The following is a 16,791-nucleotide window of genomic DNA, read 5'->3' on the forward strand; positions in this document are numbered from 1 at the left end:
CATCAGATACTCTTGCCAAAGGCTCATCATTTCACTAATTTAGTTATTGAATATTATCATAGAAAATCCTTACATTCTGGCGTACAGACTACATTATCTTTAATAAGACAGTCGTATTGGATACCATCTGGTCAAGATCGAGTTAGAAGAGTAATAAATAAGTGTATGACTTGCTTTAGAACGAAGAATCAAACGGTAAGCCAGATGATGGGTAATCTACCTAGAGACAGAGTCGTGCCTTCTAGACCTTTCGAGAAGGTCGGATTAGATTTCGCAGGACCTATAATCACGAAACCTAATTTGAAAAGGTCAAAGGTGACTTTAAAGTCTTATATTGCAGTATTTATCTGTTTTTGCACTAAAGCAGTGCATTTAAAAGTCGTTTCTGAGTTAACAACAGAAGCTTTTCTAGCCTGTTTACAACGATTTATTGCCAGAAGATCCAAACCAGCCATTATCTGGAGCGATAACGCCACGAATTTCAAAGGTGCAAGAAATATTCTTAACACATATAATGATATTTGCAAATCTAACCCAATTCAAGGATTTAGTGCAGAAGTTATCGAATGGAAATTTATCCCACCAGCTTCTCCTCACTTTGGCAGACTGTGGGAAGCAAACATAAAATCAGTGAAACGGATTTTGTTAAGGGTAGCAAAATCAGCTATCATGAATTTTGAAGAGTTAGCGACTTTAGTTACTCAGATAGAAGCAGTTCTGAATTCCCGGCAGATGCACCAAATGCGCATCGGTGGTTTTGCTTAGGCTCAGTGGTAATCCAAGTTTGTCGAAAGTGTGGTGGCTCAGCAAAACATATCATCTCATATCACTAAATCAAATCAATAATCACCAATCAATAAAATAAAAGTGGATTTAATTAAATATAAAAATATCTCAATTTCTAACAACTGCATCACACCTTCCATCGAGCAACTGCATCAAATCTCAGCACACACTCAATAGCTCTCTCAGCACCCTCTAGCATTAGGCGGGTCTTACCAATACTGAAGCCATTTAAATGCAGAACCATTTGTCTTCAGTTGCCAACAACTGAATCTAAAAAAAGACAAGTAAGCAAAATGGATTTCATGTATCTCATTAAAGGCATGTATGTTATGTTATGTCATAATTTAAGCCTGCTGTTACAGTACAATGCTCTCTAGTTACATTATATGACTTCTGTAATGAATAGTAAAAACTTAGGGGGAAAAGTAATGAGCGAATATACATTTGAATTGGCTTTTGTTATTAAATTGTATGAACTGAATTTATTTATTTATTTATTTTTGTTGGTGAACTGAGTTATTAAATTTTTTATTGTTGCTCTCACAAACAGTGTGAAATTTGTTGCAATGTGAGGACTTTGCTTTCTTGAACTTTGGAAGAGTTTTATGTGTGGCTAAGTTTTACAATATCTTATGTATTGATTATAGCTGAGAATAAACTAAGATTATTAAGGTGAATTTTTAGTTTTTAAAACATATTTTAAATTGCATGGAGACTGCAAAATTGTTTAGCTATTGTACATTCTTTTACTAAGTATTCCCTCTTCCTCCTTCTATAACACTACTTCTGAACACCATTATTTTATGAGACAAAGAATGGGCCTAAGAGGCTCTCTGCCTTAAATGAATTCTGAAAAGGTTTGGGAATTGTAGATATAGAGTATTTCATAAAATAACCTATTAATTTACAGTTTTTTAGTTTGAAGTTTTAAAAAATGCTTTTCTGTTTTAGTATTATTATTAATGTTGTTATTGTTAGTATTTCTTTTATATTTTTTAATAGCTATGATAAAGAGAAAAAACCTTAAAAAATCCTTTTTTTTTTTTTTTTTTTTTTTTTTTTTAATGGTTTGGTTTGGTTTATTAGATTACGGCAAAGCACTCGAGGGCTATCTGCCTTAAGGGAGGGATGCCTTCGTGGAGGACTTTTTAAGGGAAACTGGCTCGTATACACGTTACACATGGGGAAAACCACGAAAACACCCATGCAGCCAGCCCGTTCGCGGGATTCGAACCTCGGACCGAGCTACCAGTGTTCAGCGACGTTACCGCTCGGAACCTAAATTAATTAAATTGTTGAAATAAGACCGAATACAACAAAACTGCTTGTTTTAGTAACCAAGTACAGTACAAGGTCCGTAATCCAGACGTCCGTTATCCGGAATGATCTATAATCCGGACCTCAAAGCCACAAACTTTTTTTTTTGTATGCTTTACGCATGTGCGTTTAATGTATAACGGATGGTATAAGCTAGGCTAAAATTATCTTTACTGATTCTAAAGCATTTCAGTTAATGACTCTTATAGTACACCACACAAACGAGCCCTTATTACGAACTGGGCAGGTTATGCCAAAGCTCTCAACAACACCCAGTACTGTATCCACACGATACAATCGAGGGATGAGTTAGACGCCTTCACGGATGAACTTCACGATGCTCTTCTGTGCTATGCAAAAAACTATGCAAGCAGATAAACGCTACAAGATCATCAGAGAAACCATCAGACACAGAAATCACACTCGTAAGCAGTGGCAGAGATTCAGATGCCCTACGGATAAAGCACTGTTAAATCAACTTAATCAGCAAGTCAGGACTCTATTAAAAAAACATGCACAACTTGACTGTTCCAGACATTTAGAATCACTTTCCATGGACGATAATTCGCTGTGGAACGCTGTTTCTAAATTTAAAAGACGCAAGACTAATATTTCGCCCATTAATGGCCCCAACGGAATCGCATGCACCGATTTTGAGAAAGCTGAGTCTATTGCAGATCACTATGCTTCTCAATTTCGCACTCACAACATTTTAACCCCCTAACAGAATTCACAGTCACATCACTCATCACACAATTTCAAACAAAAACACATACAAACAACACACCCTTAATTATGCCATCAGACGTTATTAGTTATATCGAGAAGAGAAAAAACCGAAAAAGCCCTGGACTGGATAAAATCAGTAATAAAATGATTAAAGAGATGGGAGCGAAAATGATATGCAAATTCACAAAACTTCTGAACGCCATGCTCCGCCTCCAGTACTTTCCGACCAATTGGAAAACAGCCATCATCGCTCCAATTCTAAAACCAGGGAAGGATCCCACCCTGGCTACCTCATACAGACCGATTAGCTTGCTATCGACTCTAAGCAAAATTGCAGAAGCAGTCATCTTGAAGAGAGTGCAAGACTTCCTAACAGATAACAACGTCCTCATCCCACAGCAATATGGGTTCAGAAGTAAACATTCAACTACGCACCAACTCTACCGAGTTACTGAGATGATTGCGGATGACTTCCAGAGGAGACAAATCACAGGAGCTCTCTTCCTCGATATTTCGAAAGCCTTTGACTGTGTATGGTTACAGGGCCTCACTTGCAAATTACTCACTCTGGGTGTCCCAGATTACATCATAAACATCATTAATTCCTATCTCTACGATAGACACTTTGTCGTTCGCTATAACAATACTCACTCCACACGGAAAGTAACTCTTGCAGGTTTACCTCAAGGAAGTTTACTTTCGCCCACATTATTTTCAATTTATACGAACGACATCCCACACCACCCCTGCACTACACCCGCACTTTATGCAGACGATACTGCGATCCTATACCAAGATGCGTCCATGGCTGCAGTCGTACAAACATTACAAGAACACATCCATGCATTAGAGTCCTGGATGCTCAAATGGAAAATTAAAACGAACGTCGAAAAATCCAAAGCTGTTTACTTCACCAAAAAAAGAATCGTCGACCTGAGTATCACCCTCCAGATGTATGAAGTCAACATTCCCTGGGCCAAGCAAGTCAAATACCTCGGTGTCATTTTAGACCAAAAACTCACATGGGCCCCACACATCACACATATCCTGAGTAAGTTTTGGGGAACTAAAGCATTACTCAACCCCCTAATTGCCCGAAACTCGGTTTTATCTATCCATAACAAACTTCATGTATTCAGATCCATGCTGCGACCAATTGTTACTTACGCCTGTCCCGTCTAGGGGTATGTTTGTAAAACACACATGCAAAAAATCCAGCAATGCCAGAACATTACACTGAGAAGAATATCTAACAGCCCCTGGTACTTCAGAAACGAAGCCATCCATAATGAACTGAATATAGATAGCATGAGTATTTGTAGTGCCAAAATAGCAAAAAAATTTTTCAACAATATTGAAAAAGTTAATAATAGTTCCATTCCCAGGCTGACCTACGACTATACGATTGATGAAAATAAAAAGAGACCAGGAGCTGTACTCCGGCATTTATTGTAGCTGTACCCAAATTATAGATTAATTTCTCGCACCAATATTCATAAAATTCAATTGTATTGGCATTTCTACTTCTATGGTATTCTAGGACATGCATAAGTGTCGCCATCTACATGCACTCCCACTAACTTCAAATTTTATTCTTCTACTCTTTATCCATAACACTGTTACGACCATACATAATAGTTATTTAGGCCACTTATTATCTTAGCACATGATCCTTTCACTATTTTGCGTTCTCCCCATTTTAGTTTTTTAGTTATTATTTGAATCCATGCAAATAATTCCTAGTTTTGTCTTTAAATTCAAATCCTCTATAAGATACAACTTTTAACTAAGTCTCCCCCCATACAATGCCTGACAAGCAAGACTGTGCACTTTCTTTACAGATCGACCATTGGCGCACGTGACCAGTAGCTCCTCCCGACACCTCTTCGACCATCTCTATGCCATTTCATCTTTATTTGAGCACCGGCCAACATAGCAGTAGCACCACTTAGGTTTTTCTCGCAGCTCCAGCCATGAACACGACTAACTCTCCATGCTGTTTATGCGAAAGGCTCATCCATTGCTTATCACGTTCACTACTTATCATGAGGAACCTTCCTCTTCTAAGTAATATGCCATGATATGCCAGTAAAAAGATATGTCACCTCACACGTGATAGACACAGGATGCGGCTTTCCCAGCCGAGGCGCCTGAAGAAGTGCCCAGCACCTGAGCCTTCAGTTAATGTTGCAGACTCAAAAATAGTCGTGATTGTTGACAACTGTTTAGTGCATACTTCACTTAAAGTTTTAGTGAAAGATAATGTATCCGTATTATTCTTTCCTTCAAATTGTACATCTGTCATTCAGCCTATGGATAGGGGAAAAGTGCACGTGCTGAAATGCAAATAAAAAGTAGCATTTTTAAAATCTATGTTAAATTTCTTGAAAAATGGCAAGACTATTCAAAACTTTTTGAAATTTTTTAGCATAAAATCTACTGTGTGGAGCATCACAAGATCGTAGGAAGATGTGTCTCCAGATACGTTAAAAAATGCTTGGCATAATTTATGGCCAAGCTACCATATTTCATGGTGAGGACGATGCAGATGATAGCTGCGAATTTGATGGTTTTCGGACATTGCAAAGGTGAAATTTTCCAGTTATTGGATTTTGTAAAGAAATGTAGAGAAGCGGTAATAAATGAAGATGATATAACAGAAGTTTTTCATTGCGACGACAATGCCCCAAACATCAATCAATTAACGGACGGCGAAATCTGTAGTATGGTTCAAGATCCAGAAAATACCGCTTCTGACATTGAAGAAAGTGACAGAGAGGTTATTGAAAATGAAAAAATTACGATTGACAAGTTAGTCGGTATTCTCGACACAGCAATTACAGGACTTGAACAGTGGAACTTTGCAACTGAACAAGAAATTATGTCTGATTATAGAATTAAAGAGAAAGTATTAGCACAAAAAGAGAAGCAACTTAAACAACTTACATTGAAAGAAATGTTTAATAAAGTAAACAAATAAATATCAAGCTTTTTTTTTGTAAATTTTGGTACCCTTTATATCATAACTGCTCTTTATTTCATAAATTACGGTTTCATATTTTTAATTGTATAATTTCTGCATACCATCTTACCAGATTTAAATTGATGATCTATAACCCAGAAAAACCCCTAATCTGGAATCGCCGAAGTCCCACCGAGTCCGGATTACGGACTTTGTACTGTATATGTCTACATCTTTAATAATCAAACGACCTGCATATTCGCATAACATTATTATGAGCTTAAATTTTGGTAGTCAGTAGCAGAGCTTAACTTTGCAGGTTATCATTAGTTTACAAATGGAGGCTTTGCTGAACAATATCAGTAGCCAATGAAAATGCCAGACTTTGATACAGCATTTGGTTTTTGATGGAAGTCAAGTAAAACTAGCATACAAAATTTAAAATTTTGTTTATGCTTCTAATTTGATATTTTTAAAACTTAGAACTGAAAAAAAAAAGTTTAAACTTTTACCAATTTTGCATATTATAAGAATTAATAAAAGAAACTTGGAAATAACTGCTTATTTTAAAATGATTTTTTTTTATCATTTAGAGAAATACACAAAATTTAATATTTATAAATTATTTATTGCATTTTATTAGCTTCATTTTATGTAAATATGTAGCACATGTAGCTTCATGTAAATTTTTAGCACTATTTTAAAAATGAGTGTTAGTATCTTAGATATATTGTTTATTTTTAAAAGAATAAATACATTTGTCAAGAATAAATTATTGTGTTTTGTACATTTTGAAGTGTGTGCTGAAGATAATATTTGCAATCAAATCAAAATATTTGAATTCTACTAACCAAAAGGTGCTTCAACAAGAGTGGAAAGATTTTATTTAAATAAATCCTAAGTATAAAAAAAATGTGAAGTAATTGCTAATACAAGTATGTTTTTTATTTATTTTCTTATAGGCTATTAATAAAACACTACTGATTTTATAACTATTAGCTACTATACTCAAGGATCCTGCTTAAAAAGAATCTTGTATCCTCACCATATTTTAGATCATGTTTCAGAATTTTTGTTCTTTAAATTCTGAATATCTGAATCTTGGAAAGAAGTGTTATTTAACTTTGGAATTTAAGAAAATTATTATGATTTTAATTCAGAAAGTAGTTTTTTCTCACCAGTCTCCACAGATGAACTGCTGCCTCTTTGTATAGAAATAATATGATAATTTAAATTTAAATATTAGAAAAATGTTGAATAATTTATAAATGCAATCTCAAATTATGATATTTAACTTGTTTTTTTCATGCAAGGAGTTTTCACCAGAATTTATATGGAATGACCTCATATCAAATGTAATCAATAGTTATTTTAGTAAAGCAAGAATTTTTATTATAAGAAATAAATGAATGTGATCTGAACTACTGCTTTCATACAGAATGTGAGGAAAATATTATTGCTGAGAGAAATTGCAAGTTGTATATCTATAATAGGTACTTTTCCGTTTTGCCGGCGGAAGCGATAAAGTCGCCAATAATAGTACAACCGATGCAAACGGAATATTCTCGCTGGTAACCTTTTATGCCACATTTTCAAAACAAGTCGCAGCTTTTTCTTATCAGGTTGATTGTTTCTGTCAATACTGGCATACTATAATTACATAGAATTTTTATCAGATAGTTCAGTTTTATGTCTAAGGCCATTTTCGGTAATTAAGTCAATTAGGATGCAATCACAGCTCTTACCCGAAGCCGAAAATATAGAAAAGGTAAAGTCAAGGGTTAAATTCATCAATTCTAATAAGGATACATTAGCGAAGTAAAGCACTGCAGTTTTACATAATTTCTGAGTAAGCTATTCGTATGCATTGAAATATTTCTTGCATTTAAACTTGTGTTCCAAATTGAGATTTAACTTGAAATTAATGTAGATAATTACTGAGAGCATTAGATTTTTGTAGAGTAGTTTACGTGAGATGAGATCGCTTGGGTCACGTGATATGAACCGGCGAATTAGGATGTTGAACCTTGAAAGCATAGTAAATTCTTAAATTAATGTCTTTTTACAAATTTATTGTCTTTATTTATTGGCTTTTTATAAAGATTTAAGCGATATTAAAATGTTTATGAAGAAATTAAAAGAATTCTTAGAACTAAATTTTTTTAAATATTTTTTATGTGTATACTGTATGTTGTCGCCAATAAAGTCTGCTTGGCGAGATTTGCGCCGGCGAAACGGAAAAGTACCCTATAATATTTGTGGCGTTCCGACAGATACTTCAACTTTCTTTTTCAACGACAATACTATTCATGAGATGGCGCCACGTGTAAAATCCAGTTCTTAATCGGAGCAGCAAAGCGACATCTTTACTCACTCAGACTTCTCGTCACACAACTGTACGCGAAGGTAGCATGAACTGTGTTCCGAGCTCTGTGTTGATTTCTGCAATGTAATTTAAATTGTAATTTAGTATTTAATATATTCTTTTGTTATAGGAGATTGTCTACTCTTATTTTCTTTAATTATATCATGCATTAAGCACACACGACCACCAAATATTATATTATTTATTTTGTTGCGGGGTTTCATCATGGAAATAGAGTTTAGGTTTTTTAAGAAAGGCTCTGGAGAAAAATAATAAAAATGATGAATAATGTACTATTTTGCATAAAACTGATGCCAATGCAAAACGAAAGGAACCTTTCCATTCTTGAATTTTTTTTTGTTCAAACACAGACCCGATTAGCAGATAAATAAATAGAATATTTTTATGTGCACGGAAAGGCTATTTTAATAAATTTGTTGTGACTGTAATACAAGTACCAGTCCCCAGTGTAATTAAGAGATTAAATCAACAAAAAAAAAAAAAAAAAAAAAAAAAAAAAAATAACACAGCTCAGCATTTTCTGCTTTAATTTTATGTGTTTTTTATTATCTTTTTTTTAAACTTATTAATGAATTTATTTTAGAATCTTACGATACTTAATAATTTGTTAAAGGAAATTAAAAGGTAAAGGAATTAGTTATCAGTTCAGGAATTCTCGATTCTTAAGAAAGCAAAAAAAAATTGAAAATCAGTTACTAATACTACTCATAATTTAATTAAAAATATAAAATTTTAATATATAGAGAATAATTTAGATACAAATTTTAAATGATAAAATATAATTTGTAAAACTTACGAATTTCTTCATTAGTAGCAGATATATAATTTTAGATTTATAATTTTTTAACTAATCTGGAATTGATATACAATATGTTGTTCTTAATTTTAGCTCTTCCTTTTACAAAAAATGCTGATGAACATCCTACTTATGCTGTGTACTTTTCACGTCAGTGGCAGGATACTATGCTTCTTTCCCTGCACAACTTCATAAGTGTGGTGTTTCAAAGTGCCGGTTTGTAGAACTAATTTGTTGTGTATTCTAATGAAGTTTATATCATTTTTCTAGATGCATCTTCTAGGAATGTAATTAATTTTTAAAGTATTTGTTTCATAAGAATAAATTGCATTTAAATAAAGTATATATATATACTGTTTGGAACTAAATGAATGTTTAATGACTTGAGTATATAAGCAGAAATATGTGATCTGTTATTAACTACAACAATATCTCACATAGGCTGGGTAACTGATTCCGGCAATATCATATCACAGACTGTTTGAAACTGGACTAATTGAGGAATCAAATACATAACAAAATAATAACTGGTTCAAAATTTTTTTTTCCTCTTTGCTTTTTATAAATAAAATGCAGATATCTTTGCTAGGAATAATGTTTTTAAATACATGCTTTCGTAATTCAGCTTTTATTCTTTAAAAATTTCAATATTGTTGACTGCTTATTTTTCTTCTTTGACATTTTCTCTTGTACATTTCATCATTGCAAAAAATTGCACCATTTGTTGTTCAAAAAATTTTAAGGCTACATTCAATATCAAGATCAATTTGTTGTTCATCTGTGTAACTAAATATTTCATTATATTTGATACTGCATAACTTTAAAAATGCATAAAAGGAGACATGACTGTGTAAAAGGAAAAAAAAATTTTTTTCTATATTTAAAAATAATTTTTGAGTACTAATCTTTTAGAATTGATTTTTATTTTGATCAATTAAAATATTATTTGTTTTGAAATTTTGAAACTGACTATGGTGAATCTAGTTGGATTGAAGCTAGACTATGTGAGGTATTGCTGTACTTAAAAAAGTTTAATTCTTTCATGTTAAATAGCTTTTAAAAGCTGCTGCTCATAAGCTTTAGTAATAATTTGCTTAGGTAAAGTAATAATTTCTTTGTAAAAACCTTTGTCATGCTGCCATACTTCAGTTTTATCCTTTAACTGTTTTTAAGTTTGCATTGCAGTTGCAATATGCTCAAGCATTGCAATCGCAAACTTATTTTGGTACTCTTCTGTTATCAGGGCTGGTTTTAGAAATACAGTCAAATACCGAAAGTCCGCCAACTCTTGAAATCCATGTTGCCTTTCAAAATATAAACATTCAGTTTATAGGTTCTGGAAACCGCAACATTGAGTACAAAATATCGAAGAAAAAAATACTTACCGAATAATGACATCATAATTACTGAATAATAATGAGTCAAAACGGAAATACCAAATTATTGATATAAAAAAGTTTAAAATAAATAAGTTTTTCCCCCTCTAATCTGCATCGAGGTAAAAGAGCAGACGATTCACTCAACTCTTTGTTCAAGTTCACGATTTACGTTTTTGTGTTTTCTGAGCTTTGTTATTTCATTTCATGAGATTGTTTAGTGCTGCCTTTTTTTTTAAATCTGAATATTTTGTGAATAAATTAAGAATATTTTTAATTTCAGCCCTTTTTAATAAAATGACAGATAAGAAACGCACTCGTGATTTTACTGCTTGCAGCGTTGAAAAACATAAACACATTTCATTGACGGTAACGCAAAAAGTGCAAATTCTGCAAAACATGGAAGCAGGTGCTACTCTTCGATTTATAGCAGAATGGTATGGAATTGCGACAAAATTTTACAGCAACAGTGATTCTAACACCGAAATCCAAAAACGGAAATCTTTGCATGAGGCGAAATAGGCAAACCTCGATGCTGTGTACATATAATACAATGAATAATATAATCAATTTATGTATGTAATAATAATTTAATGCATATAATAAATTATTGCAGTAATGTATATAATAATTTAATTAAATGTATCTAATACGCCTTATTCATTTTGCACTTTTAATTCAAATATTATGCTTTATCTTATCTGTCCTGAAATCTGCAAAATCCTAAGATCCGCACAACCTCTGGTCTCAAGCTTTGCGGATTTCTGGAATTTTACTGCATCTATATGTCCCCCCTGGGGGTTGACTCAGGAGAATTTCTGGGAAGTACTGATTAGAATCTGTACCTAGGCAATCTCAACCACGGGGGCATACCAACAGTCTTCACAGGACTAGAACCCGAGTATTGTACTCAGGTTGGTTCAGGCTTGGCAGAGACTGTACTGGTACTGTCGTGTCTGTTCCTCAAGCTGTGGTGGAGCTATATTGTAGATTTTCATGGGCCTTCTCAATGGGGGTTTAGCCCTCATAGTCCCAGTGACGGAGACTGACGCAGTAAGGTAAGGCACCGAGACAAATTTATTGTTGCTGAGGGAGTGGTGCTCCGAGGCAAAGATGACTAGTGACGTTCTTTTGTATTAAGTATCAACGTTTTCACCCTTGCTGAGGCTACTTATAAAGTCGGGCAGGGACTGTGGGGTCTGCGCCACCACTGAGGGGTCCCTTCTAGAGCCCGGTTCACCCAACTTCGAAAGGAAAATCCAGGACTAGGGTCCGGTCTTTAGTGCACTGTATATATATGTATGCACATGTGTATATGCATGTGTGTGTATGTATACATGCATACATATGTATATAGATGCATGCATGAGCACGCACATCCATACACACATCTGAATCTGGTCTCGATAACAGAAGAGTACCCTTATTTTTTTAACTGTATAGTTTTATTATTTTTTTCTTCTAATTTAGCAATGCCAACATTATTGAGTTATGAGGAAGATTTTATCAAGCTTCAGCATCTTTCTGAAGAAAATGAAATGTTGAAAAAAAAAGTGAGCAAAAAAAAAAAATGTTTAATTTTGATAAATTTGATAAAAACAAGTCCTCAATTTTATGTACTTGTAATTTAATTTTATGCACAATAAATAAGCAAATGCATGATATTCATGTCAGTTGCATATATTGTTTGTTGCAATTATCATGAAAAAATAATAATTTAACTTTTTTATGTAATATTGTTTTATATATCTTTATGCACCTATAGTACAGCAGAGAATATCAAGATGTAACCAAACAATTGGTAGCTATTTTATAAAGCATAGATAGGGGCCAAAATAACAGACAGCCATTCACTGAAATGTGTCCTTTACTTCAACCAGATGGTTTTAGCCATATGATAAAGGCACTGGATATGCACGAGAAGAGCAGTTTCAAGTAGGAAATGGTGGTACATTAATAACTGCTGCAATAACCATAATGTTGAATGAAGGCATGCAGATACACATGCATTGTGTCATACATGTTGTATGTCATTTTATGGGATGGAATTCTTGTCTCTTGCAATTAGTCAGTCAAATCAATAATTGCCTATACTGGTTGTGGATGCTGCTGGATTTTTTGTCCAATCATGTCCCATAAATGCTCCATTGGAGAAAGCTTGGGTGATCTTGCAAGCCAATGTAGACATTCTGTAGAGCATAGGTAGACATTCTACAGCAATGGTATGGAGCAAGCATTATTGTGCTTAAACTATCCTCTGGAATATTGCTTAAAAATAGCCTAATTGGTGCAATCACCAGTCTGACATACAAATTTGCTGTCAAGGTGTATGATACAACAATAAGTATGCTCCTGCTGTCATAGGAAATTGCTCCCCAGATTCCTGGTGTAGGTCCAATGTGTTCATGCTTTACCGGCACCGAGACAGAAATGGTTGTCATCTGAGATCAGAACAGAACTGCATTCCCTCCTCCAGTGAACTCTAGCTTGACACCACCAAAGTCGCAGATGACGGTGATTTGGGGTTAGTGGTATGGCCACAGGCATCTGGCTTGTAGCTGTTTTTCAAATAGTTGATTTGTTATGGTTTATTTTATCACAATGGTGACAACAAAAGTTCAAATGTCTGCTGCAGATGTAGTGCAGTGTTTCATAGACTTTTCATGAATATGGGAATCTTCCCTTTGAGTTGTGGCACATGTACAGCCCAACCTTTAAACAGTACCTTCCCATGACCACTACTGCCAGCATGCATCTCAGTGGATGCATACCTGTCTGCAGAAAAAAAAAAAAAAAAAAAAAAAAAAAAAAAAAAAAAAAAAAAATCATCATCTCATAGCCCTATTGCCTGGCCTTAAATGTTGCTCAGCAAAGAAATATTTTGTCTGAAATTGGAGAGGGGAGTAATTTATAAATTACAACTTGGAGAATGAAATTATCAAATTCATATGGAATTTAATTTTTTAAAATTGTGCTAGATGAAATAAAGTATTGAGTATCCTCATTTTCAAAAATTTTATGGGGTTTTTATATTATAAAAGCATTACTATCTGGAAAGTTTGGGAAATGCCAAATTCTGAATAATTGAGTGATTAAAAAAAGGGATTTAGCATTAGAATAGCCAATGAAAAATTTTTGCTGTAAAATTATAAAAACAATCACTTTGTTTGTTACCAGCTTGAATATCAAAAACCTAAATTTAAAGTAATATAGGCTTTCAAGGAAAAAAAAAAAAAAAAAAAAACTCGTTTCAGGCATAAAAGCAGACATATTTTGTTGGTCTTAAAAAGTGAAAGTAAAACATCTGATCCAATTCTAAAATCTTGCTGAACATGGAAGTTGAAGGAGATTTCACAAATAATTCCTGGGGAAGTTTAAACGAACAGATCATTCTTTAGTCAGGTATTAAATTACAGATAAAACATATAAAAAAACGTAAATCACATATCATAGTATTTAATGTTACATCGTCATTTTCAGAGTCATGTATCAAAGTTTTTTTATGCATAGATCCTCTTACTTTGGAAATACTTCATGATGCTTCACTGGATCAGTAGCAACACAGGATAGTACCTGTATCACCATATGGTAGAGTCATAGTGTACGGTATGCTTATTCTTGTCCTCTTCTGCCCAAAATATTAATCACATTTTCGAAATGTAAGAAAAAATATAATTTATATTCTTCTTTACAAAAATGAAGTTGAAGGGTGAAAATATTTGTTGTATGAATTTTCCTATGGTCCCCGGACTTAAATTTCTGGAACCATCATACCTGATAGCATGATACCAGAGCTGTTATTGGCCTACATGAAGAATGGGGAATAATACCTCAAAAGCTCATTGATTACTTAATGAGCATAAACAGATAATGCATATTCTTCCTTACAGTCAGAGTTGATCATATCTTGTACCGAGAATGGCATTTTCCTTTTCCACTGAATGTCATATGGATGTTGCTGTTTTCTGTTCTGTTTTGCTAAAAATTTGTTTTTGAATATATATATATTTGTGTGTGTGTTCTGTTCTTTGCCATCATTGCTCTCCTTTTGTCTTATATCTCAAAGGTGCTTTATACTGATTTGAAACATTGCATTGCAATACAGTCAAAAGTCGTTAATCCGGACTCATCGGGACTTCGGCGATTCAGGATTATCGATTTTTCCTGATTATAGATCATCAGTTTAAATCTGGTAAGATGGCATGCAGAAATTACAAAATTAAAAATATAAAACCGTAATTTATGAAATAAATAACAATTATAATCTAAAGGGTATCAAAATTTACAAAAAGAAAAAGCTTAATATTTATTTGTTTACTTTATTAAACATTTCTTTCAATGTAAGTTGTTTAAGTTTTGCTTCGTTTCATGGGATAATACTTTCTCTTTAATTCTATTAAACAGACATAATTTCTTGTTTAGTTACAAAGTTCCGCTGTTCAAGTCCTATAATTGCTGTGTCGAGAATACCGACTAATTTGTCAATCGAAATTTTTTCGTTTTCAATAACCTCTGTTACTTTCTTCACTATCGAAAGCGAATTATAATGACGAGGAACTTGTTTTAAATCATATCAAAGACGGAGTACATCGAGATGAAATACTACATTTAGTAAGGAATTATAAGCCAAATAAAATAAAAACATCTGCTCTGAAGATAAGGATAGTGCTGACAGATCAACTTCCAATTCATTGCGTGCCGCGGCATTCTCCCCGCCGAGCAGCGTGAAATTGATAAATAGATTTCGGATTTCGAAACATACTTTTGTTTTAGATCCTTTACATATTAGCAAATATATATCAGAGATTCTATTTGATATAATCGAAAGTTCAAGCTTACTTTTATAAAATTGCTCTAACAGTCTGCAAAAAATAAGCCGGATCCAATTTGAAGATTAAGGAAAAACACAATCTGCAACATTAACTGAATTAGATAATTTTAGCTTAGCTTATACCGTCCGTTATACATTAAACACGCATGCGTAAACGTTTTATGCGCACACGCACATGCATATTCGCAGCCGTAAAGGTCTTACGCGCACATGTAACCAACCGCCTATGCGTATGTGTCAACGCGACGCATGCGCAGAAAGTTTGTAGCTTTCAGGTCCGGATTATAGATCATTCCGGATTATGGGTATCCGAATTAACAACTTTTGACTGTATTACATGGGAAAAACCTACTCTGTCTTTAGTTTTTGCACATCAATGTTTTTGCTATAATGCAAATGAGAAAATTTTATTTCTTTATTTGTTATATTTTATTTCAATAAAGATTTTGTAGTTAAAAAGTAAAATATAAGGTTTGCCCAACTATAAGTAGCACTGCAGTCAGTGTGATAAATGGTTTAATAGAAGTATTACTGTCGCGGCTTGAGTTGACCTCTGACCGGGTTGTTAGCAGTACAGAATTTAGATGCCAGCTCATCGGAAGATACTAGGGCTTTGACAGTGATATGAGTACTGATTAACCAATCAAATGTAGCTTGAAACTTATTGAAAGATGACAGTTCACTTTGTTTTGCAGAATACTTAAGTACACGAGTCACTAATGAGCAATCAAGGAGAGGCAAAACTGTAACAGTGTTGTACGTACAAAGTTATATTGCTGCTGGGCATAAGCTAATGTAGGAGGAAAAGTCATTCAAACATATGGACAGTTGATAAACAAGTAATGAGATCGGAAATATTGATATTAATACTGAATTATGTACAGAGTTAAATGTTATGAATATCATTGAGTATAGGGGGGAGTATGCTACTGTAGTCCTATTGCTGCAGAAAACTTACGTAGTCAACATGTATAAGGCAGGCTGCACATGGCTTGACGTGGTAGAGTAGGCAATGGCACAGTATGTAATGAGGAAATTTTATTTTGTGCTGATCTGGTGCTGTTAATATTAGCGACCCACGCAAAGTTTGTGGAAGCTTGTTTTTTAAGCTGGTATCCTGAAGTCTGTGGGCAGTCAAAAATGTAATGGTCTGCTGTTCCTTCCCTACTATGTATGCAAAGATATTTGTATTGCTGTAAGTAAATATACAAAAAAAAAAAAAAAAAAAAAAAAAAAATTGTAATGGATACGGAACATATAGGCTAGACATAGGTGCCTTGGAGGTTGAAACAGGTGTCCCAGTGGTGAGTTGATGGATATCCTGGGTGAAGAAACTTGGGATTAGCTGTGGAACCAGTTTTCATTTGCAGCTTGGACCTCCTGCAAATTGTTGTTCCTTCAGAGCTTTCTTGAATGGACAAAAGACATGGTAGTGACAAGGTGAGAGGCCAGAGCTCTAGGGTGATGTTTCACAGTCTACCAGTGAAACTGCCATAACAATGTTTTGCATGCAACAGATACATGAGGACGAGCATTATCATGCAAGAGAATACCCCTGCATGATTGCATGCCATGTTGCAAATTCTTGATTTTTGTTTTTCAGTTTAT

General features: G+C 33.9%; 1 protein-coding gene across 8 annotated transcripts in view; it reads left to right on the plus strand.

Moving 5' to 3' along the window:
* The window catches only part of LOC118196257 (WD repeat-containing protein 91), a 151,213-nt gene that overhangs the window by 14,286 nt on the left and 120,136 nt on the right, over window positions 1-16,791 (plus strand). For all 8 annotated transcript variants that reach the window (XM_085813797.1, XM_085813796.1, XM_085813795.1 and 5 more), the window contains exons 3-4: window positions 9,070-9,192; window positions 11,823-11,905. In XM_085813797.1, the coding sequence (XP_085669923.1) occupies window positions 9,070-9,192; window positions 11,823-11,905 (206 nt within the window). The remainder of the gene's footprint in view (window positions 1-9,069; window positions 9,193-11,822; window positions 11,906-16,791) is intronic.

Source organism: Stegodyphus dumicola, chromosome 3 (assembly GCF_044657685.1).
Source record: "Stegodyphus dumicola isolate Sdum_Otavi_A_Nest chromosome 3, ASM4465768v1".
NCBI classification, from domain to species: Eukaryota; Metazoa; Arthropoda; class Arachnida; order Araneae; family Eresidae; genus Stegodyphus; species Stegodyphus dumicola.